This window comes from Equus asinus, chromosome 23, assembly GCF_041296235.1.
Source record: "Equus asinus isolate D_3611 breed Donkey chromosome 23, EquAss-T2T_v2, whole genome shotgun sequence".
Taxonomy (NCBI): Eukaryota; Metazoa; Chordata; class Mammalia; order Perissodactyla; family Equidae; genus Equus; species Equus asinus.
The window spans coordinates 37031049-37058611 of NC_091812.1; the positions used below are offsets into that span (position 1 = coordinate 37031049).

The following is a 27563-nucleotide window of genomic DNA, read 5'->3' on the forward strand; positions in this document are numbered from 1 at the left end:
GAAAAGTAGTTCCAAGCGCTCCTGTTGCAGGAGGAGTATCAGACGGGTAAGACTGAACAAGAACGCCTGGAGTAGAATGTGGCCGTGAGGTGAACGGAGCAGACGGCCCCTAGCCAGATAGCTTCGGCTTTAATCCAAAGACCAGAAGGCCTGGAGCACAGCGGAGAAAGAGAGATAACTGATGTTAAATATTGAACACTTCCTCTTTCTCACAGAAGGTGAATAAAATTGTCCTTTTCGGTAAAGGGAGCAGTGAGCAAGTTTAGGCAGTCACCTATATGACTTCAAGTCATAATTAAATTTACTTTGGATACTGACTCTTTTTTGGAGCACCACCTTCACACGCTAGCCTCTAAGAAATTAAATGCCTCAAAGGACTATGATAAGGTCTGTAATGATCCTTATGATAAATGTACCTGCCTCGGGAGAGCTTCTTGTGGTGGGTTAATGCAGCTGCTCTCCAGATGGTTAGTTGATAGATTCAAAATTGCTTAGTATTTAATCTCAAGAGAGTCCTCAGGCCGAAGCACAGAGACTCCTTTCCAGACAAAGAGACCAAGAATACCTTTTGCCGAGGTGATGGATGAGATGTACCTGTTGAGCAGAAGTAAGTGGTCCAGGGACGGTTTTTTCACCCAGCTAAAAGGTTGTTGGCTAGGAAAGCTGAGGACTGATAGCTTTTTGGAGGACTTAAGGCCGGAGTATGAATTAGTGCTAGGAGAATCTGGCTTTGTAAGTGAAAATCATCCCAATTTCATCCTGTGCCTTTTTCAGTCTGATCCGGTGTTTTTGCTGAGCTCTTCTGTTGGCTTGCCATAAAAACTTTAAACATCATTAATACCACCTAGATGGATGCACTGGCCACACTGCAGGACCTGAATGAGCTGGCAGGTGATACCTTAAAGTTAGCAGGCTTTTCCCTTCATGTGAAGTCTCCTGGGAAAGCTAGGGCCTGCTGGTTATTTGGGTGCTCTAAATTAAGCAAGAGAATGCCTGCTAGGTGCTGTGAGAGTAAGTCCAGAGATTCTGCTAAAAATGGCTTAATCCTTTGCCTATTTTCTATCTTAAAGATGCTATGTGAGTGGGTGGAGCAAGGAAGGGGATTCATGGCTTTGTATTTAAGAGAGAACTTTGGAGGCAAAAGCTGTAAGATGGGATCACTGGCTGGAGTGGTCCATCTTGACACCAACTTGGGTCATCTGGGTTGGCCCTGCTGGCTGGTAGCCTTTATGTGTCTAGGTATGGTGTTGGCAGTGGGAGAAGGGGTGGAGCTTGCAATTTGCCAAGCAATGGCGGTGATAAAACCTTGGTGATAGACAACATTTGCAAGTGACTTCATGTGTTCCTGTGTTATACCTAATACTTCCCCTAAATACAACATTTGCAAGTTATTTCGTGGGTTATAACTTAATACTTCCCCCAAATATTATGAGTCAATAGGGTTCCTATTTTATAGATTACCTCTGATCTTTAGTTTTCCTAAGAAGCCTCCCCAAGGTCTGAGTTATTAACTGATCTGTAGGTTTATTACATAGGTGGTAAATTGGTGCCAACTTTCTTCATGCATCTGCTTGAAACCACTTGACCTCCATCCACTGAGCACCTCACCATATGGCACCAGGCATGGCGACATAGTGACCAGGGAGTTGGTCCCTTCTTCATGACATTTAGTCTAGTGGGGGGGGATAATGATCCCAGGACAGCCTGGAATAGAAGTAGGAGTGAGCAGATCCAGTGGTCAAGACTTAATCATAAAAGAAGCTGAAGGCAGCTGAAGATTGCTGGAGTCCCCACGTACCACCTGGGTTCTAAATAATGAAGTTTCCTGAATATCACCAAGAACTTAGACTCTAATGTGACAAAGCCAGAAACTATTCCATCGCTGCAGACGATCTTACAAAGGTGATATGACTCAGGCAACATGGACTGCTGTCAACATTACCAAGAGCACTAAAACATGTCAGAAGTAAGATCTGGGCCTGATTCATCAAATTTCTAACTTCACCAGTTAGCCATTGCTAGGATTCCCCTGTGTCAGAACTACTCCTCTCACACAGAAATGAGGCTGACATACCCACACTGATATGCTCGTTCTGACAGATAAGTGTGGGAAAATTCAGTTTTCAAACAATAAAGTGCCACAAAGATGAGGTGAAAGTATGCTCATAGACATAGGGAACAGTGACCTTTATAACCTAGAGTCTTTCCAGATATTCTAACTAGTGAAACAACTGGTCACACTTGGTTTCAAGTTCAGAAAAGCTGGGAAGAATGCTTTGAAAGAGAGTCTATAGTTCAGACCTACTTTGTTAGTGAACTAATATGAATCAACTGGTCCCAAGTTACAAAGATAAATTCTAAGCCTTGCCTTAGGGGATCCCATTTCTAGAGATGGAAACAGGCAGGTGAGGGCATCTTAATACGTGACAGCTGTGTGACAGTACAGGGGACTATGGGAAAGCAGCCAGACCACACCTAGTTGGTCAAGAGAGGAATCGAGGGCCTCCTTCAAGGGATGACATCTGAGCCTACTCCTGGTGGATAAGTGAACAGGGGTAACATGAGCAAACCAAGACCAAGCAACAGTGAGGGCGCAGGCCTGGGGAAGTGGTGGGGCCCATGGGGTAGCCTGGGCAGATGGCGCATGGTAACCAATAGGAAAAGTCAGGGAAGTAGGCAGGGACCTAGACTCAATCCTAGAGCCAGTGAGAAGCCTGGAAGTGATACCATCCTTGGCACTTTGGGCCATTCTAGGTTGCTTGAATCACCATCTTGATTTGGATAGAGATCAGGGCAGCCTGGGAACAGAAGAACAGGAGCCAAATTTAGATTAAGTGAGAGATAAGGGCTTGGACAAGACCAGGGCTTGATGGCAAAGTGTCCTGGGAGAAGAATCTGGGCTCATTTTTAGACTACTGCTTTAGAGTAAGTGATGGGGCCAATCAAAGATAGGGCACATGGAGAGGGGAAGACAGATTTTTAGAAGAACCTCTTTACCATGCATGCTTGTGAAGGCATCTAGATAAATTTTACCTACCCAGTGGGCACAAAGGCTTTACCTCAGCTTGTCGCCAAGATGTCTGTTGTAAGACTCGCATTTATGCCCGATGTCTATCCAGTGATGGCCTTGAGGGATTATGGGGTGAGTACTATATATTCCATCTCTGAAAATGAAGTCGTCACCTCCATTGTCGATAGCATCTTAGCCTCCTGACCTTTGTGCAGTGGTTTCAGAGTGTCCTCAGGGACCAGCAGTGTCGACATCATCACAGGAGCTCATTAGAAATGCAAAATTGGGCCCCACCCTAGAAGTGCTGAATCAGAATCTCTGGGCAGGGGCCAAGCATTGTGTTTTAACAAGTCGTCCAGGGGATTCTGATGCAAACTAGAGCCTGAAGACCACCAAGTTAGTAGCTTGCCACCCACAAAAACTACTAACTTCCAAAGTATGCCAGGTGGGGGGCCTTAGCTCCAATTTGACTAATGTGCCCTGGACCACAACACCAAGCCCTGTAGTCCTGCTAGGAAAAGACTCGCTGAGGAAATTCTAGCAGCATTTTTTAAAAACTAAAATGGGGAAAAGGAGGGAGGGTTCTATCTCAACCATGAGGCTGGGTTAGGATAGTGTCATCTTGACAAATGAAACTATCTAATTCTGGATTAATTTAAACTGGCTCTACTAGTTAAATTACAAGTCAACAGAATATTCTAGAAGGAAATTGTCCTGAGTCAGGTGCTCTAGTTGGTATGCAAGCTCAGTAGCACAGTATCTGGAGCCAGACGGCCCAAGTTCAAATTTTAGTTCTGCTCAGGGCGATCTTGGGCAAGTTACTGTACTTTCCCTTCTCCGAACAGGTTTCCCGATATGTAAAAGGAGAATAGTAGTACTGACCCTCTAGGACTGAGAATTAAATGAATCAGGAGACTGAAGTCTTAGAGCAGTGTTTGGCTAACAATAAAAAGATTAAAAAAGAAAAAAAAAAGAAAACTCATGATTCCTAAGATCATCTCAAGCTGATGTAAATAGAAAAACTGTTTGACAGTTGAACTGTAAGATTTAGTTATTTCAGTAAATCAGAAGGATTAACCTAAGTATTTAACTTTTAATTAATTTTAATTAATTTTAAGTTTTAATTGGCCCCAAACTGGTCCTTACAGAGTATCAGGCTGACTTAAAGGCCAGAACACAACCTCTGTGCTTGACAGCTTGGGCCCTCTTCCTTAGACCCTCTTGCTAAACTCCTTCCCTGTAGGAAAACGTCTTTGCTGACTTGGAAATCTGCTTGTCCTAAAACCAGTTTTAGCCTCTGACTAGAAAGATTGGCATTAAAGTGGCAAGCAGTAGAAGTGAGTGCGACTAAAAATAAATGCCCTTGGCGGCCCCAGAAGTGCCCAAACAAATGGACTGAAGAAATTCCAGCAGATGATAACACCCGCATGCCCCAGCCTTGAGGAGGGGCGGGAGAGATTTGAATACTTGGCCCTGCTAGTCCCAGCAGTGTGGCAGCGTGAGTCCCTCTGTGCAGGCTGAAGTTCGTGTCTGAGCCTGATACTCAGAAACGTCTCCATATTCTGGGCATTCCTGTTGGAGCGCTCCTGCAAAGGTGCCGCTCGGAGCCCTGCAGGGGAACTTGTAGCCTACTTTGAAGGCTTGGTTTTGACTGTAAGGTCTGTGCAGATTTTCACTGAAGCTTACATATTGTTCTTCCATGTTAACCCTTGCAGGGACAATTAGACAACAGCAGGCTGACTTCTATATGCATTAAAAACCCTGAGTTTCTTGGAGCCAGTGAACTGCCAACATGTCTGGGTAGCAGCGTTAACTGTTTAGGTAAGCAAGGCTCCTGGGACATGGGCGCCTTGAAGTAAGTCTGCAGAGTTGATTCCATCTGTATAGGCGACAGTATAAACAAGCAATTCTTTGACACTTCCGGGCATCCGTTCATTAAAAATTTAAACAGCCACATATGCGACTAGGTACAAGTGACTTCCAACCACCTACCCAAAGGGGTAGAGATACTCATTCTGAGGATTAGCGCTGGAAGGAAAACTGGATCTAGTCCAACGGTTGATTTCTTAAAGCAATAGAACTCTTTTCAGATTCTTACACAAAACTCCAGTCTTCAAAGTCAAGCCTTCCTGGCTGTAACAGGTGGAACACCCAGTTGCCCGCTGCCATGGCTTTCCCCCGACTTCCACCCGCTTTGGCACTAAGGCAATCTTGTGAAACTCGATGGCTCTGAGGAACCCACTAAAAATCACATTTACTCCAACTTTTCACCTTTCTGCGCAGATAGATTCTGGATTATAGACTACCTAGCACTTCTACTTCTGAGGTTATTTTTTGAGGCATCCTTGACTTTAGCTGAGCCTGAGAATTAAAAGAACTTAGAGTGTAGACGATTTCAAGTTCAACCTGTTCCCTTTCTAAAAGTGTAATCCTGAACTTGAGACTTAACTGTCATGGATGGAAATAGACTACACATCCACAATCCTGTAATCCCCAAAGCTTTGGGAAGCAGAAGCTTCTTAACTCGTTGGTGCTTTCAATTCTCCTGGAGCCCTGTGCATTCCCAGTTGAGCACCGGAGGTGTAAAGGGGGGATCTTTTTGAAACATGGACAGAAAACCCAGAGTTGCTGTCAGATGGCTCAGGTCTCAATTTAGTGTCTGAGCTCTTGCTGCACTGCATCATGCAGGGAATTAAACAGAATTAGGGAGCGCGCTCTGCCCAGTAGCAATCCCCAAAGTGCTTGTGAAACTAAGAGACACGGCCATAAAGCTTCAGGTCTTTATGTGCCTCTCTTTAGAGGGTCCATGATAAAGCGCGCTAGCCTTACCCACCGTGCCCACTCCTCTCTTAAACAAGCAGGGACATTTAGGAGCATACTCCACTCCTAACCCCAATTGTTCCCTCTTCTTTATGGAGAGTTATGTGTGTGACATGGTAAAACACAGCTTTATGACAGCCAGGCAGAAGCTTGGGTCAGATGGAAACATCTGAGATGAGAAAAGGTAGAAATTAAACTCCTTTTTGTCTTATGACATTGGAATAAACACTAAGAAAACGTGTCTGTCTCTCCTGAGCCTGTTCAACATTGTCTTGTGAAGCAGCATTGCTGGGACTTTAATATCATTTATTATTGTTGATAAGCTTGTACGTTACAACTCCATTCAGAGACCCTCTTGAAGGCGGTAGTGGACTAAACATCAGCCTTGGCATGTTATGTGCCCATATTTAATCCCAGGGCAGCTTGAACGTCTATAAAATCTGTAGCTTCAAAACTCGTTTTTAAGGAGATCTTCCAGGCCTAACCCTAGAGTGGAAAACCATTTCTTGACACCTGCTTTTGAAGTCCCTGTCCAAGCCAGATTATAGGGTCACCTTTTTGACAATGTAGATATCAGCGTCAATGTTTTTGTCTCATTTTGACGGAACAACCTTTGCTAACTAAAACCTTTGAAAAATTGAGCCTTTCCGTTTTCACAGTATCCAAACTGCAACGTGACTCTTTCCAAGTATATTTTTATCTGTGTTCTCTGACTGCAAACTGTTCTTTTTCTACTTTTCAAATAAAGTACTCAAAGTAGATTCTTCTCACCCCCACAGTCCTCAGATGTAGTAGAGATACAGAACTACAGCCAAGAGCCCCTGGAACAGGTACCCCCAGTGCTGAGAATATTGAGACTATTTTGAGACCTCAGAGAGAATGGGGGGAGGGCGGGAGACGGCCAGGTACTTCATCTTGGGTTTGCAGTAGAAAAACTAGCAGGTGGTGCTTTTGACAACAAACTCTGCCCGCCCCTCAGTCCCCCTTCTCAATTCCTAGTATCTTATACCCAATAAAATACTTGTGGAATGAAAGAATAGTATGCAATATAGGTAGGAAATGCCATCGAATCATACTGCTTTGTATCTGGGTCCTAGCTTTACTAGACTCTCAGGAGCAAAGTGGTACATCAAGTTTTTAAACCAATCCATTTAGTATCTAAGAATGTAACCACACCTGTATGGTAAACTTGACTTGGACCAAATTTTCATCTTCCGGAGAATTAGCCACAAAGTATAGAATGCTCCGAAACAGCAGGGAGTAGTAGGGAGGCCAAGTAGAGTATTGTGTACATAACACAAGAGTTCTAGTCTGTGCTTGTCACTGGAGCATCTGTTCCTCCGCCAGCAGGCCACAGCTGTTGATGCTGAAGGGTAGCAGGAAGTCGGCAGGCTTTCTGCGTGGAAGGCCTCCATACGTAATCCGCATGAGCTATAGGGCACCACTGGTTTTGTCCGATATTTGCGGTGTATTTGCATTAAGCAACCAGATCTTTGCCTCTTATCTCAAAGAAATCGCATCCTCCAGACTTGCTAATGATAGGAAACACTTGAATGTTAGCTGTCCCATGCCAGGCAAAAAACCTAAGAGGCCTACCTACAAGTATTATTTCATACCATCGTGTGAATTAAATATCCTTACATTGAGCGGAGGAAAACAGGTGCAGAGAAACAGAATCCAGGTCTGTGGCTCGACATCGCTTTGCTTTTCTCCCATCACTGCCTTAAAAATGTTCTCCCCTTACCTCTTAGCTGTACCTTCTTGATGCTTTTTATCTTATCTTGGAGCCGTTTTGTAAACATGTCTTTTTCTAATTAGACCTCACATTCTAAGACGAGGAACCATATTTTAAACCTTTATTTCTCCTCACTCCTTGCTACCCCTTCTAAAGCTCCTTTAGTTTGCTTGTCATAGGAGCATCATTCATAAATAACGAGTATAGAATGTGGACAAGAAATGCCACTAAAGGATTAGGATTTCGCTATGAGATTATAGCTACACAAGTGACTTAAACAAATGAGAGAAAGGAGTCCAGGGTCAAGTCTCTGGGCCATCTAGGTTCCTTTCATCTTGGTCTGGCTCCGTTGGCCCAAGATCATTATTCCAGCCACTACGCCCTATTTTCAGGAACTAGAAAGGAATAAAGGGAAAGAAAATGGCTTCACTGTCCCTTTAAGGATATTTCCCAGAAGTTGTATATTCCGCTTCTGCTTACATTCCGTTAGCCAGAAGCCGTTACTTAGTCCTATGGCTATGCCTCACTGCAAGAGAGTCTGGGAAATCTAGTCTTACCTAGATGGTGTGGGCCCAGCTAAGAACTCAATTACTGTCAGTCATTGCCCTAAGACCCAACTCTGGTCCCTAGCATGTTACAGCCTGCTGAGTCTGCAGCTGTCCCTCTGAGAGGACCCCTATGCATAGGTTTTGGGTAACTTGCCTCTCTAACTCACTACCTTTGTATCCCAGCTTGGTTAAGTGTTCCCTCCTGATTTTAGGAAGAAAAGCCAAATGTGAACCCTCCCAATTCCAGTGCACAAACGGCCGTTGTATTACACTCTTGTGGAAATGTGATGGGGACGAAGACTGTGCTGACGGCAGTGACGAAAAGAACTGTGGTGAGTAGAGTCAAACAGTCTCACTTGCCACCTTACTAGGACTTGTGCATTTTATTGAACTGTGACTATGTTACCTTAGTGCCTACAAATGTATCAAGATTCTGAAAATAGAATCCACTTCCAAGAATTGGTTTGAACCACAATCTGAAGATTCTATACTTTCTGGTCTCAAGGAATATAATTGAAAGTTTGACATAGAGTTGTCAACTTGAGTATGGAATGTTGAAGGTAAAGTGGAGTTCCTTTCAAATGACAGGACCTGGTTTATCTTAGATCAGGCAAACACTTGGTATAGGAAGCTAAGGGAAAGGAGAGGAGAACCAGAAGTAGAGACAGACAGGAGATTGCTCAGAACAGAAAAATTTCTTTTTTTGATTCTCAAATGGCTCTGATTCCAAAAAAGAAAGCAAGCCATGGACAGCATGAAACCCTAAAGTTTCAATGGGTTGATTAACTCCTGGCATAGAAACTAAAAGCCAGCACAAATCAAAGATCGGATAAGGATTCTTTTTTAATTTTCTGCCTACAGTAGATGCTAATTCTAAAGCATTAGGCAGAGTGGAAAGACACTCTCTCCCCAAGAGAATGGGGGTATACCAGCATACCCATTGATCAGCATCTATCAAAAGATCATTGTGAGAAAAGACTATTTGTGCAATCTATATAACTTCATGTCAGCCAGAACAACTGAGAACTACATGTCAAGATGGCATTTGGTTACCTCAAATACATGCTGAAGATTGCTTTATGATCCCTTTGTTCTGTATTGTAAAAATCCTGAAACAATATTGTGTGTGAATGTCAGTGATAACCTTGTCATTTGCCTTTTATAAGATGTTATATACAAACCAGAAGTACAGAAGAAAAATAGAAGCTAAATGTAGATTTCATCAACTGCCATCTTGTTATTCCCTTACCTACTTCTTTATGCATCATTACTAAAATGTTATAGCATAAACATCGTGGCAGACTGTCCTATGCTTGATTTCTCAGAACAATATCATGGCTGTTTGCATGCCAATATGTGGATTTAGCAGCTCATTTGGAAGCATAGGAAGTCCATTCTACAGTCTCAGGGAAGAAACTTATCTCCAGTTTCAAGAGCAAGAATAGTTCTCCTGTGCCACACGTTTCCATCATTTGCATTCTAACACTAAGATTTTCATCTACTCTACAAGATGTTGAGTTCCATGCTATTTCTGAGTTACCTAGGTAATATAATTCCCTCACTAAATATCTCACTAGAAGGGCCTCTCTCGTCAACTGTTCTCTTGGTGTAAGTGACAATTCTTCCTCTTCTTTAAACTATATGTTTAGCAAAATCCTTTGTTTTTTCTTAGAAAGTAGCCGTTGTCTTCATTGTTTTGGAAGTCGTCTTTTACTGTCTGACTAATTCAGAAACTAACCTGGGTCATCTTAGGAGTCATCACTGACTTTTCCTAAAATAGTCTCTGCCTAAGTAACCTCTAGCCAGATTCCAAATTCTAGGATTTGGAAAAGGTGAGGAGGTAGATGCATATACGATCAAGATCACGCAAGGTGGGAAAAGTTAAATATATTCTTGGCCAGAATTTGTCTCTGCCTCCAGGTGTGAAGGGAGAGAAGGAAAGTGGGAGCATTGCTCAGGGAAGCTCTGATGCTTGTTTTGAAATGTTCCCCGCAGAAGGGAAAAGCTACACAATTACTTAAAACTTATAAAGCCACTTCCTATTTTTCCTCTCCAACTTCTTGGTATTGAACTTGGTTACAATTTCAGCAGGGCTTTCTTTCAAGCATGTCAACTAGCATAGTTAGTCAACTTCACCTTAGATTCCACAAGCCATGTGTTTCTATGGGTCCCAGTAACTCATTCTTTTGTAAGCGTTGGGCTGAGCTGATTAATCAGTAACTTAGATCCCCTAAGTATGTGACTGGTAGTTCTCTTCTCCTGTGGCACATCTAAATTTCTATCTCTCTCTCAAGGCCCAGTTCAAATAGCCTTTCTTGACCCTCTTGGTCTATGCTCAGAAGGGAGAGAGATGAACTCTAGCAATTTGTCCCGATTTATCTTTTGCTCACACACTTTGTAGTACAGCCAATCTTTCTATCCCTGTAACATTTTATAATCCTTAAAATCACATTGTCTGTTTACAACCATCCCCTACTCCCTCTTTTGCAACTTCTGAGGATTGCCACAGGTTGAGTGACAGCAATTAACTCTGCAGACCCTCTGGCATCTTTCCACATGCTCAGGAGAACATGGGCCTTGGACATGGCTTAAATTGTTCACACTGAGGTTCCAGTATTTCAGTGATTTTAGAAACAGGTGTGAATCTAAGAGCTAACATGGCCATTCTTGTGTTCTTGGTTCAAGGAGATTAATCTTTGGCCGATCGTCGTAATTCATCATCTCATCTTGAGTTCTAGAAATTGACTACAATCACTATCTCCCTCCTTTACAATACCTGAGGCTAAATCAGAGTGACTAGTTTGATAGACTTTAAACTCTGAGAGTTGTACCTAGCTTAAACCCCTGACTTAAAGTGGTCCCTTTCAATTTTTCAGCAAAAATTGTTGGCTTTTAGCTAATTTGCCATTACAGAATATTTGTTAGAGAAGAATGTTTTAAACTGGAAATTCAGGTAGAAAGTATAGGCTCATGGGCAGAGAAGAATGTAGTCTGAGAAGGATGAGCCTAGAATTCCCTATGTGGTTATTTATCAAGACTCTTCTTATTCTCTGACTTCCTCATGGGTAGGGTGACCAAGCTGCCTGGTTTGCTTAGGACAATCTTGTTTTATGCTTATCTTCCTGGTATAATTAATAATATCCCCTTTGTCCTGAGATGGTCTCAGTTTGGACAACAAATTGCATGGACACCCTAATTGTAGGAGAAAAGGCCTGCCCTTTCTAAGAGTTAGAGTTACTGCCCTTTAGTAAGAGTTAGTAGAGGATTGATACCTTGTCTTAGGCCATTTTAACTCTGGTAGTCAATTATGGATATTGGCAGCTTCCACAGGAGCTTCAATGGCTTTTAGCTGGTTGATGTTAGCCCACCCCTTGAATTCTAAATACGACTTCTCTCATTCTCAGACTTCAGCTTTCTCTCTTTCTTACTGAGTGGATTCCTCTGCCCCAGTAGACCTGTAGGGGTGACAATATTCAGTACTGGAGCTTGGCCTTCTCTCTCTACCCTAAACCCGTGTGTTGTTAAGAGATGCCCCTAGAACAGTGATACTGTGATCCAGTCATAGGAAGGAATGTTTGGCTAGTAAACTAATGACGTACTTGAATGACTTGGAAGAAATCCATGAAGACACTGAAGCTATTACTTAACTCAACATTGTAAAACAGGCAAAGTTAGTTGTGAGGTATCCCTGGGTTGTAAGATAATGGGCAACCTTTGTCTTACTTTGACTTCAATATCCTCTGAGTCTCTCAAATGAGCACCTTCCTCCTTTAAAAGGAGAAAAAGATTTTTCTAAGGTTCTCCTGGATATTGGCAGTTAAGTGCTAATTGACTCAGCTTTATTTTTAGAGTAAAACATATCAAAATGCAGTTTTACCATCAGTGGGAATATAGGACTCTTGGGTAAGTGACTTCAACTTCAACCCTGTGAATAAACTTTTGTAGTGAAGAAGACGTGTGCTGAGTCTGACTTCGTGTGCAACAATGGCCAGTGTGTGCCCAACCGATGGCAGTGTGATGGGGATCCTGACTGTGAGGATGGTTCTGATGAAAGCCCAGAACAGTGCCGTGAGTGTGACTTGCTTTGCACTTGAACTTTTCCATGCTGTTCTGTGTCTCATAGCTCTAAATATTGCTTAATCTAAAACTTGGTGTTAGTTTTCCTTTGCCTAGTGCAAGTGCAGGCTTGCTGACTCCAAGGTCAGTCAAGTCATTAACAGTTGATCAGTATCCTTTACAGAATGTTCTCCCTAGTCTAACAAGACTGACGTTCTCTTGGGTAGCTTCACTATTGAATATTTAAGACTGAAGCCAGCAGATTTGACTAAGAACTCCTTGACTAGGTGCATAGATTTCAAATGTTTGATAATAATGACTCTGAGCAGATGGTACTCTGGTCCTGGAAGCTAAGTCAAGATGTAAGGGTCCCCCATGGGCCAAGTATAAGCTTTTAGATGCACAGCTTCTTATATTATGAAAATAATCTACTGAAGTGGTAAAATGGCTAGAAATAGGATGATATAGTGATTTTTAACAAACATGTAACCTAAAATTATTAAAGCAGGGAGCTTACAGCTGGTTTTTAAATACGAGAAACTTCATAGGCATGTAAATATTGTCTGTATCCTTAGATTGATACTCAGGAGAAAGTCTATGAGATCATAGAGGAGGATGATTTGGGACAGATAAATTGTGATCACTCGAATGTCATGGTGAAGAAAGTCTTGGATTTCATTTTGAGGCAGTAGAGGCTTGTTGAAGTGCTAAGTGGAAGTCTAATATGAACAAATTTTAGGCCTGGAATACGATTACAAAAAGATCAAGCAGAGAGAAAGATACGTGTGTTCATTTCCGTTTTCTAGGCAAGAAGTTAGGGGAGTAATAAGAACATTGGTAAGGTAGGTGAGCTAACCACTAAGGCAGGTTCCATAAAGATTCAGCCCCAAGTTTTAGTGGAGGATGACCCAGTTAAGTCAAGAATTAGAGGATGTCCCTACTTCTGAGATGTAAATCTAAAGGAGGTTATGAAGGAGGGCTGTAAAGGAATCTGGGCAAGGGAAGACTTTATAGTTGTTAGACTATCTGGCCTTTAATGAAGTTGGGATTAAGTAACAATATCTAGGTATGCCACTTGATAGCCCACAGATTAATAATGGTCCAGGAGCAGGCCAGCCAATAAACCTAACTATGCCAAGTAAAACAAAAGCCAGAACTGAGCAAACCACGGAAACCTGAAGGAGTAACACAGTCAAGGCTCTTAGGTGTACTGCCAGGTAGCATAGTTTGGCATGGCTTCTACGCAATGGAGCTGGCGAAGGATCTACCCAGGCTTCAGAGAGTGAGTCACATGTCACCAGTAGGCCAGGCTGCTGAGTTACAGGTGTGAGCACTTCCAGGCAGCGCAGGAGCAGCAGCTTTGCACCGATGAGTTTGGAGGGCTCTTTTGAGACTGTATATCATCAACAGATATGAGAACATGCCGCATAAATGAAATCAGCTGTGGCGCCCGTTCTACTCAGTGTATCCCAGTGTCCTGGAGATGTGATGGTGAAAATGATTGTGACAGTGGAGAAGATGAAGAAAACTGTGGTAAGAAGATCAGTGTTGAGTGGCTTATCCCAAAGACCCTTTCTCTCCAAGAAGGGTGGGCAGGGGAAGCGAACTTAAGCATGGAGATACAGTTACATTGACTCACTTTTCAGTGACTTCACTATCTGCTCAACTACTTGTACTTCCTAACTGCCCTAAATCTCTGAAAGAAGTTCACATGGTAATTGACCATTGAGCTTGGTGTTTCTTCTAGGCAAATAGAAATAAGAAGGTAAGTTGTTCAAGGCATTTATATTTAGAAGTAGTTCAGTGAAGCTGGAGTTGGGCTTCTGTCTCTGGTAAGACATAGTTCATGAGCCTTCCTCACTTTGGCTCAGTAAAACTAGAGGAGGACTAGAGCTAGCAAACACATTCTGAGCTCTAAACTGGATCTGCTTACTGGAATAAATGCCTTGAGTATTAGACAAGCATTTCTTAGCCCCTTAGGTTCTATTTTAACCTTTCCAAAAGTTAAACTGGGACAGAAGTGTTCATTAACGTCCTGCTAGCAGATACCCAAAGAAAATTCTCCCCAACAGATGGGACTTTTGTCTCCTGTCACAGTTCGTGACTGTAAAAGCTAACTCTGTTTCCTATCCTTTCATGTTTCTGATCTTGGAAAATGCGTCATAAAATGCTACCTGTTAAAGGTGAGGCCCTGGGAAAATCTCTAGCTTGAACAAACATTGCTTTGAATGTTCTTTCAAGCTACCGCCCTTTTATAGGGCCTCTAAAACTACAGCTCCCGTGTCTGACAAGCACAGGCCTCCTGATGCAGTAGTGTACAAGCGAGCCGAGGGCACTTGCAGTTGAGGTGCCAGTCTCGTGTGTAGAAATCCCCTTCTGAGGTCAGTACCACTGCACCTAGTCCAGTGAGTTTTGGTGTTCAATCCTAGCAGCGAGCTTTATGTATTGGTAAGCCCTGGAGCTGCCAAGTGTTTCCCTCTTAAACGTAGACATTGCTTCCCAAGAGAGTCGTGGTCTCCACCCTCATTACCACCAAATTGTGACCTTAATTCATTTGGCAGGAATTTGAGTCAAAGTACAAAGTGCCTAGCCTGACTAGCTTATCATTTATAAGTATATCTGGCTGCTAGATTGTGATTCTAGCCTAGCAGTGCCTTTCAAAAACCAGGTCTTAATACTTCCTGATCCTCCTTTGAAGGACTGAAAGAGAAGGAACCACAGGTGGTGGTATAATGTCATGGCTTCTTTTTGGCCATAGTGTCATAATGCTTATTATGAGTATGTGTTTGCCTGTATTCCTGATGCATGATAGTGTCAGCTAATGATGTAGCCTGGTCTGATAAGCAGTATATCTATTTAAAGATAACTCAGCCTCTGCTAAAACTCTGTTATAGTTTATTGTTCACTGTCCCTTTAAGAGTCAATTGTGGTTCTCATCTCAAATTAATTTCAACTATTTTCTGGATCCTTTATTTCTGTTCTTATTCAAGTGTCCCTGCATCTTTTCATGTGAGACTGTTTCCTAGTATTCCATGAACTCGAATATTGATATAATTCCACTTCAGCTTTTAAATTAAGCTAGAAAGCTAGGATTCGTGATCAAAGATCTGCATGTTAGATTTTGGGACAAGAGTCTTGAAAGGACCAATCCTGATACACTCTGAGTGGGGCATCCTCTCTCTCAACAGGTAACATAACATGTAGCCCTGATGAGTTCACTTGCTCCAGTGGCCGCTGCATCTCCAGGAATTTTGTATGCAATGGTCAGGATGACTGTAACGACGGCAGCGATGAGCTGGACTGTGCTCCGCCCACCTGCGGCGCCCACGAGTTCCAGTGCAGCACCTCCTCCTGCATCCCCAACAGCTGGGTATGCGACGATGATGCAGACTGCTCGGACCAATCAGATGAGTCCCTAGAGCAGTGTGGCCGCCAGCCAGTGATACACACCAAGTGCCCGGCCAGCGAGATCCAGTGTGGCTCCGGCGAGTGCATCCACAAGAAGTGGCGATGTGATGGGGATCCTGACTGCAAAGATGGCAGCGATGAAGTCAACTGTCGTAAGTAGCTCTCTCATCAGTATGGCATATTTGTTTCTCTTCCATGTGTCAACTGGGGACAATTTGGCTGGCTTCATTCCATGGTATTCCTTCCCTCTTTGTAGCTTCTCGAACCTGCAGACCTGACCAATTTGAGTGTGAGGATGGTAGCTGCATCCATGGCAGCAGGCAGTGTAACGGGATCCGAGACTGTGTCGACGGCTCTGATGAAGTCAACTGCAAAAACGGTAAGGGTCTCTTCTTGTGGGTTAGTTGGAGGAGTGCTCTGACCAGACCCACTAATGGAATCTCTCTTCTGTGTTTCTCTTTGTAGTTAATCAGTGCCTGGGCCCTGGAAAATTCAAGTGCAGAAGCGGGGAGTGCATAGACATCAGTAAAGTATGTAACCAAGAGCAGGACTGCAGGGACTGGAGTGATGAGCCCCTGAAAGAATGCAGTAAGTGAAGGGGTTGCTTGAGCACAGAGTTGGGAAGGTGAATTAGATCCAGCGCAGCTAATGCTGCTTAGACCCTGCATAATACCTGGTTCAACTACTTTTAATGAACTAAGTTCAATTGTTAGGCTTAAGAGTAAAATTTTATGACTTAAAAGCCCAAGCAGTGACAAATTTGCTCATAGTTTTACCTTCTTAAAAGTAACTGATCAGCAATAGAGAAACTTGACTAAATACCGCTTAACCAACTGGTAACTTGCCAAAGAGATCAGGCTTACTATTCCCCCAATAAGCTCTGTGATGCATATTTATAAAACAAGTAATGAGATCTTGGAAAAATCATGAGTTTGACTAGACTAACTAGATAAGTTATCACAAATACCTGGATTTTAAATGTAATAGGCTAAATGTCAATTTGGAACCAGGTGTCAAGTAACTCTACTACATTTTTATTTCAGATGTGAATGAATGCTTGGTTAATAATGGTGGATGTTCCCATATCTGCAAAGACCTAGTGATAGGCTACGAATGTGACTGTGCAGCTGGGTTTGAACTGATAGATAGGAAAACCTGTGGAGGTGAGTCAAAGAAGAGAACCTAACCCCGGGGGTGATGGGAAAGGACAGTAAATATCTAGTAAGATAGAGGAACAGCAAGACTAATTCTAATTTCCCTCCTAGATATTGACGAATGCCAAAATCCGGGAATCTGCAGTCAAATTTGTATCAACTTAAAAGGCGGTTACAAGTGTGAATGTAGTCGTGGCTATCAAATGGATCTTGCCACTGGCGTGTGCAAGGCAGTAGGTAAATGAACTTGGACTGGTGTTGCTCTGGTACCTTTATGAGTAAGTGCTTATGAAAGGTACAGCCAGTGACTACAACAGTCAAACTAAACATGAAATTAAAATAGTACTTGAGAGCAATGCTACTAACCTCCCAGTGCAGTATCCTAGGATAAATAGCAGGTCGTTCTCCCCAGACACCTGCCTTGGTCATTCCTTTTGCATCTGATGCCATGAATACCTACCAGGTTTGCTTACTTTCTGCTTCCGAAACTTGAGTGCAATTCAAATAAGTGACTTATTCCTCGACTGCCCTATGTCAAATGCTGTGACCCCAAGACTGCCTTCTTGAACAGTAGGAAGTGCTTGCAGGTCCCAGGGGCGTGGACTCCGGCAAGAGCACTCCTGAGGTGTTCGGCAACACCTTCACTTTTTAAGAGCTCCTCTGTTGGGAGGAGGTGACTTAGAAGGACCTTACCTTCTCACAGCAAAACTAAATAAACCTGACTCCTGTCTTGCAGGCAAAGAGCCAAGTCTGATCTTCACGAATCGAAGAGATATCAGGAAGATTGGCTTAGAGAGGAAAGAATATATCCAACTAGTTGAACAGCTAAGAAACACCGTGGCTCTCGATGCTGACATTGCTGCTCAGAAACTTTTCTGGGCTGATCTAAGCCAAAAGGCCATCTTCAGGTAACTTTCCCTTCCATTCCGAGTGTCTTGGCATATAAGTCATTGGGTCATTCGGCCTGTGGGAAGGTTGGAAGCAGTTGATCTTGTCTCTAGCTGCAATCTAGCATCTTATTACCTGGGAATATTAAATTTAAATGCTGATTCTTTAACTATTAAATTACTATCAGTTCCTAATTAGAAACTAACAATTGTCTATGAAATAAAAGATGGCTGTAGCTATAAGATTAGAACAGATGACATCTTAATTTCTCATGTTTCCTCCGCATTCTCTATAGTTAATTGAGAACTGTTCATTGTTGCTACAACTATAAATGGTAGTGGCAGATTTTTCTTAATAGGAGCTGTAGAAACTCAGATGATGGCTGCTGAAACTAATAGCTTCCCTTAGAAGTGTGTTGTTCTTGAATATAGGATACATACCAGCCACTAAAAAAACCTACAGTATTATTAATTTAGTATCCTCAAGCAGCATGGCTAAGTAATTTGAATGACAAGCTGTGGTGTTACTAGAGCTCTTTCTGAACAAAGTTGTTGACCATTTTGTAAGCACAAAGTCCATTCTCCAGGCTCTGATGGTATCAAAACTCTTAAATTTCTTGTGACCTATTCTATTTCAGTGCCTCAATTGATGACAAGGTTGGTAGACATGTTAAAATGATCGACAATGTCTATAATCCTGCAGCCATTGCTGTTGATTGGGTGTACAAGACCATCTACTGGACTGATGCGGCTTCTAAGACTATTTCAGTAGCTACCCTAGACGGAACCAAGAGGAAGTTCCTGTTTAACTCGGACTTGCGAGAGCCCGCCTCCATAGCTGTGGACCCATTATCTGGGTTTGTATTCTGTGTTTTTCATCATGTAGCCTTTTGGATGCTATCTGCCCAGGCCAGGAGCTTTCCTCATGTCTGAAGTAGTACTGAAACCCCAAGACTTAGCTCCCCACAACAGAGAATTATCTGGTTCCAGATGTCAGTGGTGCCATGGGTAAGCATCTGTATGACAGGCCCTCCCAGGGCAGTATGACTGCTGGTTGACCTTAACGAAACAACATTTCTGATTTCATGTATACCAAAAGCTGTATCTGAACCTTATGCCCCCCCAAGCTTCTACACGAATGATTTTTAATTTTTGTCGGAGTGCTTTGTCAGGTGAGCTCTGGATGATCAAACCTAAGGACTGGCCTGAATTGTGGGGATTTGGGGAAACACGTTACCTTAAGGCTTTCCTCTAAAAGTGCAGGTGGTCTGAAAGTCCAATTGAAATAAACAGACCTCTCTACAAACATTTCACTGAGGAGCTTAGCTAAATTTGCCACTAAATAATATAGAAAAGCAACTTAGGAAGTTGACTAAGGTTGTGGCAATCACAGCTGGGCCCCAGGAAGCCTCACTAGGACACAGCCAGCCAGCCCCTCCTATAAAGCTCCACAGATAGGCCTCTTTCACTCCCCAGAAAGAATTGGTCTTTTATAAGTGAAATATATAACCTGTGACTTGGGGCTGAAATTTAAATGTCAGACTTACATAGGTTAATAGAGTTAATAATGAGCTTGTAAATTCTAAGTGTTAACTTTTGTTTACCCAGACCGTAATCTAGACTCTTTAAGTGTTTGTTTGTCTCTAGAGAATCAATCCCTAGCGTTTTCTATTTACTCTTTGAACGTTTGTCTCAAGCTACAACGTTATGCCTTCTAAACCACTGAGGCTTATTCTGATTTAATTCTTCCCAGCTTTGTTTACTGGTCAGACTGGGGTGAACCAGCTAAAATAGAAAAAGCGGGAATGAATGGATTTGATAGACGGCCGCTGGTGACAGCGGACATCCAATGGCCTAACGGAATTACACTTGGTATGTATGTTCGTCCTTCCTTGACCCCAGTCCAGCTGTCTTCAGAGAGTTCTATGTTATCTCCATAGTTAATTCTGGACCACGGCGGACAATGGTTCCTTCTAGAGTAGGAATTTTGGATGAGGGTAGCTGAGTAACACAAGTGGAATGGTGGACTTAGCAAAGTACATGCTCTATAATTATTAGCTTTTCTGTCCATTTGGGCCTAATATGTGACACAAATCCAGTGAATCTTGGGCCTCGGGAATGCTCATCCTCAATATTCCTAGCATAGGTGCCTTAGCAGTTCCTGAATTGCAGGCCTATGAGAGTTTTCTTGGATCATAAGAGAACAACAAATGCTAGCCTCTTTTAATAATTCTGTCATGTAAGTAACATTTCTTAAGTCAGTTACTTTGAGAATCTTCAGTACTCCTTTAGTCCGCCAAAGTGAATGTGGGTCCAGATTCTGCATGCTGCTTCACACAGTCTGTGGGACCCTGGTGAGAACCCCTGCTGAAGAAGGAACCATGGAGTAGAATATGGGATTCCTTAGATATTCTAAGTGGAAGCCAGAGCAGTCCTGACTTATCACACACTGACATTTCTTTTCCTATCTAGACCTTATAAAGAGCCGCCTCTATTGGCTTGACTCTAAGTTGCATATGTTATCCAGTGTGGACTTGAATGGCCAAGATCGTCGGATAGTGCTGAAGTCTCTGGAGTTCCTAGCTCATCCTCTCGCACTAACAATATTTGAGGTAAGACGTGTGTCTCACATCTAAGTGTATACCTTTGAGTTACTCTGGCACCTTGAGGAGAAAGAACAGGCATGCAGGAAGGTGGGAAGGGCAGAGGAGCATGCTTTCACTTAAAACCAGGGACGAAGTAGCTACTGATTCCTCGGAGCACTATAAGAAACCCAAACTTGCTCATCTTACAGCTTTCCGCCTAATGTCCCAGACCAGCCTTAAATCAACTTGGTCTATTAGATTGCCGCTAAATAATGACGACCTTAGATACTGACTTGGGTTAACCCTACGTGGACATGCTAATTTGGGGGTTCTGTTGTAGGATCGTGTCTATTGGATAGACGGGGAGAATGAAGCCGTCTATGGTGCCAATAAGTTCACTGGATCGGAGCTGGCCACTCTAGTTAACAACCTTAACGATGCCCAAGACATCATTGTGTACCATGAACTTGTACAGCCAGCAGGTAACGTGGAGAAGCAGAGCCCTTAATGTCTACTTTAAGGGCAGCAGCATGACCTACCTGTTGGGTATAAGGAACTCTTTGACTCAGCTTGCTCTCACATGAACTTTTCCCTCCTGTACCCTACCTCAGACGCTTCAAACCTGGTGTTTGGTATATTTTATTTCTGACTTCCTAGCAAAAGACCTTCAGAACTACAGCTCGTATCTTCCCTGCCAACCCTCAATGTTCAGTCTTTTATTTTAGTGTTTTCCATATCCCCTTGGCCTTTATTCCTTCTTGCTAAGACTATTTACTAGCCTCCGAAGTAGCTTTTATGCCACAAACTTTTCCTATCTCTGCCCATGACACACCTTACATAAAATCATGTAGATCCTCAAACACATCTGGTCCTATCATCTCCTGCCCAAAATACTTGACTGGTTCTATCTAAATGAAACCCTGAAACCTCCCTATAGCTGGGTTCCTTCCACTTTGTGGGAACAAGGCAACACAAAGCCAGGAGAACATGCTTCTCTCCTTCCTCTGAGCCTTCGCTATAAGCTTTGGACCAATAGCAAGTGCCAGTGCTGGTCACTCACCTCCTTTCCCGCTCAGTTCCCTCACACCCATCTGCTTAAGGCATAACTCTTACTCTACATCCAAGAAGGGTCTTTGGATCTGTCATGTCCTTAGAGCATGCTGCATGTACCCTTATATTTATTCTTTACTGGTATTGATTTAACTTGAAGGTTTGACACAGGACACAAGTTTAATCTCCCTGGGGACAAGGACAGATGTCTTCAGAATCTAGAACAGGGCTTTATGTATAGCAGGCCCTGGAATACCTATTTTAAAGGACTTTTATTTTTGAATAGGTAAAAATTGGTGTGAAGAAGACATGGAGAATGGAGGATGTGAATACCTATGCCTGCCAGCACCACAGATTAATGATCACTCTCCAAAATATACCTGTTCCTGTCCCAATGGGTACAAGCTGGAAGAAAATGGCCAGCAGTGCCAACGTAAGGCTTCTGACTTTTCAGCCACAAGCAGGACATACAACACAATCAAATAGGACACTAGCTATAAAAACTACCTGAATTTTAAGAACTCGGTTTTAACTAATTCTTGGAATAGATTAGAGAGCATATCTGTTACCGTTGCATGCCAGGTGTTCATGTTATTATTCAGAACTGACTTTTAACTCATTTCAACATTAGATGAGTCTATAGGTAAAGTATCAATGTGACTGTACTGATTTGTACCAATTAGTCCCATAACAGCACTAAGCTAGCCAACTTTCAGATAATTAAACAAAGTCTTAACATTTTCCTCCAAAGAGAGAGGCCTGAAATTATGCTCAAAGAAGGCCATGGTTACTGGAAACCTCCTGGCCCCAGTGGTTGACAATATCTTAAACTCACTTAAACCAACTTGCATTTTTGTCTTCTGTTCTTAGCTTTTGATTAAGTGGAAAATTAAACTCACATGTGAGCAAGGAACTCATACTGTGAGGTTTTTATTAGCTTAATACCGGGTCCCTGCAGGGACTAGCTCAGTTTACTGAGAAAGTACTTGCAAGACACCCTTGCAACTAGCATGCCTAGTATAATGCCTGTAAAATGCATTTCTTATAACTTCCAGGAGTCTGAGACATTGCAGAGGGGTCATTAAGTGTGGCTGTGCATCGTTTTGAATTGTCAACTTCCAAATGCTGACTGTTCTGCCCAAAGCCTCATGTTTATCTGGTTTTCCACAAAGACTGCTATTTCTCTCAGTCTTGACATGTCCACCAGGCAACTTAGTTCAGCAGTGCTTTGTGTATTTCCGGTGGTGTTATCATAACCTATCACATGGCTTGTCTGGACTCAACAGCTGGCCTCTCTGGAACCTTGGCATTAACCAGGTTCTTGGTTTTTATAATTCAGGTACTGCAACTACTGTGACTTACAGTGAGACAAAAGATACCAACCCAACAGAAATTTCACCAACTAGTGGACTAGTTCCTGGAGGTATTGGGTTCAGTACTGCAAACTGTTAATCTCAACTAACAGCCACACTCTTTGTATCTATTTCTTAAATAATTAATGCAGCCTTTAACTACTAGTTCTGCCCTTGACTGGTAACCTACATTTCAACTTCAGAGACTTAGAACCTGCAAATCTTAGTCTGCCCTGACTTATGAAGGTTTCTATTAGAGAACTATTAGTGAAATGGCTATTATAGCACGTGACTCTCAAATACTTCTAGACCTGTTCTTCCTGGTACACAATTGTAGTAGATTCTGAACATCAATGATAGATGCAAGGGCATGAGGCTCTCTACCAGCAGGGTCAGTTTTTAAGTCTGAATTCAGATCCTTCTAAACTGATGTCTTTTATTGCCCTGTAGGGATCAACGTGACCACAGCAGTGTCAGAGGTCAGCGTTCCCCCAAAAGGGACTTCTGCTGCCTGGGCCATCCTTCCCCTCTGTAAGTAGATTCCATACATATCTGGATCCGGCGAGCTTCTTAGATACCAGCTGGGCATTTCTAGTTCATCTAGAGACACCCCTCCCACGGCCCCCTGTATTGTCATAGCACTCAGGATACTGAATTACATTCGCTCCCTCCCCAACACGGCACGGTAGAGTCCACACCTTTCCCTTCAGTGTATCCTTAGCATGGTGACCGGCAGTGATAAATACTCAACTATTACATGGAAGATGCCTATTGCTTTCTACTTCAGAGTCACTAGCCTGACTTACCCTCTTTCACAATAAATCCCTTCAAGTCAAGAGCATTGTTCTATTCCCCTTTGAATACAGAGGCAATACACAAATGCTTAAATGCCTCCTTGAGGAGTTATAGGACTTGTAGAGGGTAAATTAAAAATAGTTCAGAATTTTCAGGGCTAGCCCTGGTGACCTAGTGGTTAAGTTCAGCACACTCTACTTTGGCAGCCCAGGTTCACTTCCTGGGCACAGACCTACACCACTTGTCTGTCAGTGGCCATGCTGTGGTGGCAGCTCACATACAAAAAGAGGAAGATTGGCAGCGGATGTTAACTCAGGGTGAATCTTCCTCAGCAAAAAAGAGGAAGATTGACAACAGATGTTAGCTCAGGGTGAATCTTCCTCAGAAAATTTTAAAAAAAAAATTCAAAGCTAGGGAAAAGAACCTCTAAAGCAATTATTAGACATGTCAATTCTAAGGCACTTTGCTATAAATGGCCTCTTTATCCTAAATTACTGGATTTCAAGCTTAGCTAATACATCAGGACCACTTGAACTCTCCAGAAGCTTCTGCAATTTTAATTCAGGCAGCCTGGGGAAGGGCCCAGGACCCTGCACTTGCCCAGATGGATGTGTCCACCTCAGCACCAGTCCACAGACTAATCGTGGGTCTGAACTTATTTCAAGCTCCTGGCCCATTTATATTCTCACATCTAGTTATTCCAGCTTCATAAAACATGAAACTTGTATTAATATCAACTGTCATGGATCCCTAAACAGGATCTTTTTCGTATGTTTTGACTAGATCTTGCTTAGTCACCCTGTTTTCTTTTCAGTGCTCTTAGCAATGGCAGCAGTAGGCGGCTACTTGATGTGGCGGAATTGGCAACACAAGAACATGAAAAGCATGAACTTCGACAATCCTGTGTACTTGAAGACCACTGAAGAGGACCTGTCAATAGACATTGGTAGACACAGTGCTTCTGTGGGACACACGTACCCAGCAGTAAGTCAGCTTTGTGTCTTTATACACCATGGCTTGCAGTAAGACTTTTTGGAAAGGAGACCACTAACTCAAGCTATGACTGCCTGGGCTAGGAAGAGCCATTAGGATCAAGGAGCCACCAGATATGTCATCTACTACCTGGAAATTAGACAGTCTAGTCTGTTAGAGCCTAAGTCAGTTGATAAGCAGCTGACCCATACAGAATGACAAGTAAGTCAACTTAAGGTCATACTTGATATATTTTTGTTTATAGAAACAACATGTACATGTTAACGGGAACTAAGTAGCTCCTTTTTGAACTATTAAATCCATTGCCTACTGGATACTTAAAAGTAAATTAGCATATCATATATAGGGGAGTTGGCTTAAAGTCAGTATATTGACCAAGATTCGTTTAGTCAAAATTACCAAATGCTTGAAAGTGGCCTATCCTGCTTAGTATAGCTAGCTTTTCTTTCAGCAGTAGAGTCAGTTATTTATTCCTCAGTTGAAACCCAAATGGAGTATTTGGCCTTCACTTAGGGAACAGGGTGAACAAGACAAGTGCTCAGTACTCCCTCTCAAGCTCTCTCAAACAAAGAATGGTGACCAATTCATGGCACACATCTCTTTCGACATTTTTCTCCCAGACTTAAGATCACTAAATAGAACAGGCAGAATCAGTCATACTGTTTTCTCTCTCTACCAGGTAGATACAGTTGAATTCAAATTAAAATGCATTAGTGATAACAACTCAATGCTGTTTTGCATCGGACTTCCATTCTGTGCACCTTTGGTCTCTGAATGACCACCTCAAAAGCAGGGTCCATCTTAGAGACTGGAGTTGGTACCCATGAGTGACCACCAAGCTCATTCCCCACTTTTTCTTTTCCACAGATATCAGTTGTAAGCACAGACGATGATCTAGCTTGACTTCTGAGACAAGGCTTGACCTTTGAGGTCTAAACCAATAACACCCCACTTCGGAACGGTAACCGAGCCAGCAGCTGAAGTCTCTTTCTTCCTCCAGCCTGGAAGAAATGTCAAGATATCTTTGCGTGGATCAAGCTTGTATACTTGACTGTTTTTATATTACTTTTGTAAATATTCCTGTCCACATTCTACTTCAGCTTTGGATGTGGTTACCAAGTATCTGTAACCCTTGAATTTCTAGACAGTATTGCCACCTCTGGCCAAATATGCACTTTCCCTAGAAAGCCATATTCCAGCAACGAAACTTGTGCTGTAGTGTATACCACCTGTACATACATTGTATAGGCCATCTGTAAATATCCCAGAGAACAATCACTATTCTTAAGCACTTTGAAAATATTTCTATGTAAATTATTGTAAACTTTTTCAATGGTTGGGACAATGGCAATAGGATAAAACGGGTTACTAAGATGAAATTGCCAAAAAATTTGTAAACTAATTTTGTACGTATGAATGAAATCTTTGACCTCAATGGAGGTTTGCAAAGACTGAGTGTTCAAACTACTGTACATTTTTTTTTCCAAGTGCTAAAAAAATTAAACCAAGCAGCTTAACCATGGTTTGTGCCTATTCCTCTAGGATAGACTTTTATAAACAGCCTGAGTAGTATCAAGTGTTCTACTAACAACGTATATGAGCTATAGATCTTGATGTTGTATAACTAAGCCTATCATTTGGCCAGTTTCTCTTACAAACAAGTACTAAAAGAACAAGGTACCCCTTAATATTTGCTTCCCCCAAATAAATCTTATTTTGTAAAAGAAGCTAGCTTAGCCTGTCCCAAGAATTCCTCTTGCTAAGAGGAAAGTTCCTCTTCTCATTAATTTGTTTCCTGATCTGGAAACATATGCTAAGGTTTCTATTAATTCTTCTTCACACTGAAGTCTCTGTTTTGCATGTTCTATCATTATATACAGTTCAAGGAGACGTTCTTTCTAAGGCATGGGAAAGGACTTTCTTCTCTTACAAGTCTAGATAGTCTACCGTAAAGAGAGCGAGGGAGGTAATAGTGGCACTCTTGAACAATCTACAGTTGTGGTTCTCAGTGGGGTTAGGGTTAGTATCTGCATCACCTGGGAGCTTGTTAAAAATACAAATTCTCAGGCCCCGTGCCAGACCTGCTGAATCAGAAACTCTGGAGGTGGAGTCTAGGAATGTATTTTCACAAGCCCTTCAGGTGATTCAGATGTAAACTAAAGTTTGAAAACGACTATTCTAGTGTGACTTCATGGAGAATCTGATATCTCCTAATTTTTCAGCCTGGCTGGCATAGGATGGATTCCTTCTAAGGACAATTTCTGAAACATTTAGTATGAAAAGCAGATAAGGAATTTGGGTAAGAGAAAAGGTACCATGGGGCTTTAGTAAGTTTTCCATCAGATGAGCCAATACTTCTTTTCTCTAAAGTCTCAGGATACCAGCAAACAAAGGAACATATAAGGCTTGAAGCCCTGGGAAGATGCTTTAAATCCAAAGTAAGGTAGGGAGTCCACTGCTGAAGGTGCAACATTTCCTCGGGATTAAACGACCAATACGGTAGCAAAAGATGAAGAGAAGATGTTTTGAGCAGCTAAATGGATCAGTGGATATTTCATATTCCACTTGCACATGGACTATAAATAAGGCAGTCAACATCTTCCTTGTGGCTTAGGCAAAGAGATCAATAATCCTAGATGAAGAAGTCACTTCTGTCATTTTGATTATAAATACCTTCTTGTGAGTTGGGTCAAATGGATGAAAGTGAAAAGACAGGCATAGGCGCTTTTTGTGGGACATGTGGAGGTCAAGCATATAGAAGGACAAGGTTGTAGTCACGAAGGTAGGACTCTGCTGTCCACCTGTTGCTTCCTCTTCAGATAGTCGTTACACTAAACAGGATGTGGCCTGCTGACATGGGGTGTCCGAAGTGCCTGTGTGATAAGTAGGTTAGCATTCATTGTATCTAAACTCTGAAGGCCATTTGGTTGACTGGTACTTTGACCCTGGTGTGGTACAAAACCCTCTGATTTATTTTTTCAATTAAGCAATATACAATTTCCTCCTAGGAAGCTTAAAGATAGCAGTGTTTCCCCATTACAGGGATTATACTTGTTAGTGTTAGTCAACTAAAATGTCCAAAGTCACAGTTTTTAAGAACAAAATCAAGCATGATTCTCCATTTTTCCTTGGATTCCAGTCCCTAGTGTGTTCCTTCACGTTCTGGGTCC

At 42.4% G+C, this 27563-nt stretch overlaps 1 protein-coding gene across 4 annotated transcripts in view; it reads left to right on the plus strand.

Moving 5' to 3' along the window:
- Positions 1 to 25915, plus strand: part of VLDLR (very low density lipoprotein receptor) — a 29038-nt gene extending 3123 nt beyond the window's left edge. Inside the window, exons 2-19 of one of the 4 annotated variants that reach the window (XM_044756611.2) lie at positions 8326 to 8445; positions 12059 to 12181; positions 13580 to 13702; positions 15358 to 15729; positions 15834 to 15956; positions 16043 to 16165; positions 16621 to 16740; positions 16843 to 16968; positions 17468 to 17639; positions 18257 to 18475; positions 19372 to 19490; positions 20091 to 20230; positions 20544 to 20685; positions 21540 to 21686; positions 22593 to 22676; positions 23056 to 23136; positions 24215 to 24384; positions 25261 to 25915. In XM_044756611.2, the coding sequence (XP_044612546.1) occupies positions 8326 to 8445; positions 12059 to 12181; positions 13580 to 13702; positions 15358 to 15729; positions 15834 to 15956; positions 16043 to 16165; positions 16621 to 16740; positions 16843 to 16968; positions 17468 to 17639; positions 18257 to 18475; positions 19372 to 19490; positions 20091 to 20230; positions 20544 to 20685; positions 21540 to 21686; positions 22593 to 22676; positions 23056 to 23136; positions 24215 to 24384; positions 25261 to 25296 (2540 nt within the window). In that variant the 3' untranslated portion in view covers positions 25297 to 25915. The remainder of the gene's footprint in view (positions 1 to 8325; positions 8446 to 12058; positions 12182 to 13579; positions 13703 to 15357; positions 15730 to 15833; positions 15957 to 16042; positions 16166 to 16620; positions 16741 to 16842; positions 16969 to 17467; positions 17640 to 18256; positions 18476 to 19371; positions 19491 to 20090; positions 20231 to 20543; positions 20686 to 21539; positions 21687 to 22592; positions 22677 to 23055; positions 23137 to 24214; positions 24385 to 25260) is intronic. The other 3 variants (XM_014846751.3, XM_070496093.1, XM_070496094.1) reach the window with 3 other exon arrangements.
- The last annotated feature ends 1648 nt before the right edge of the window (positions 25916 to 27563 follow it).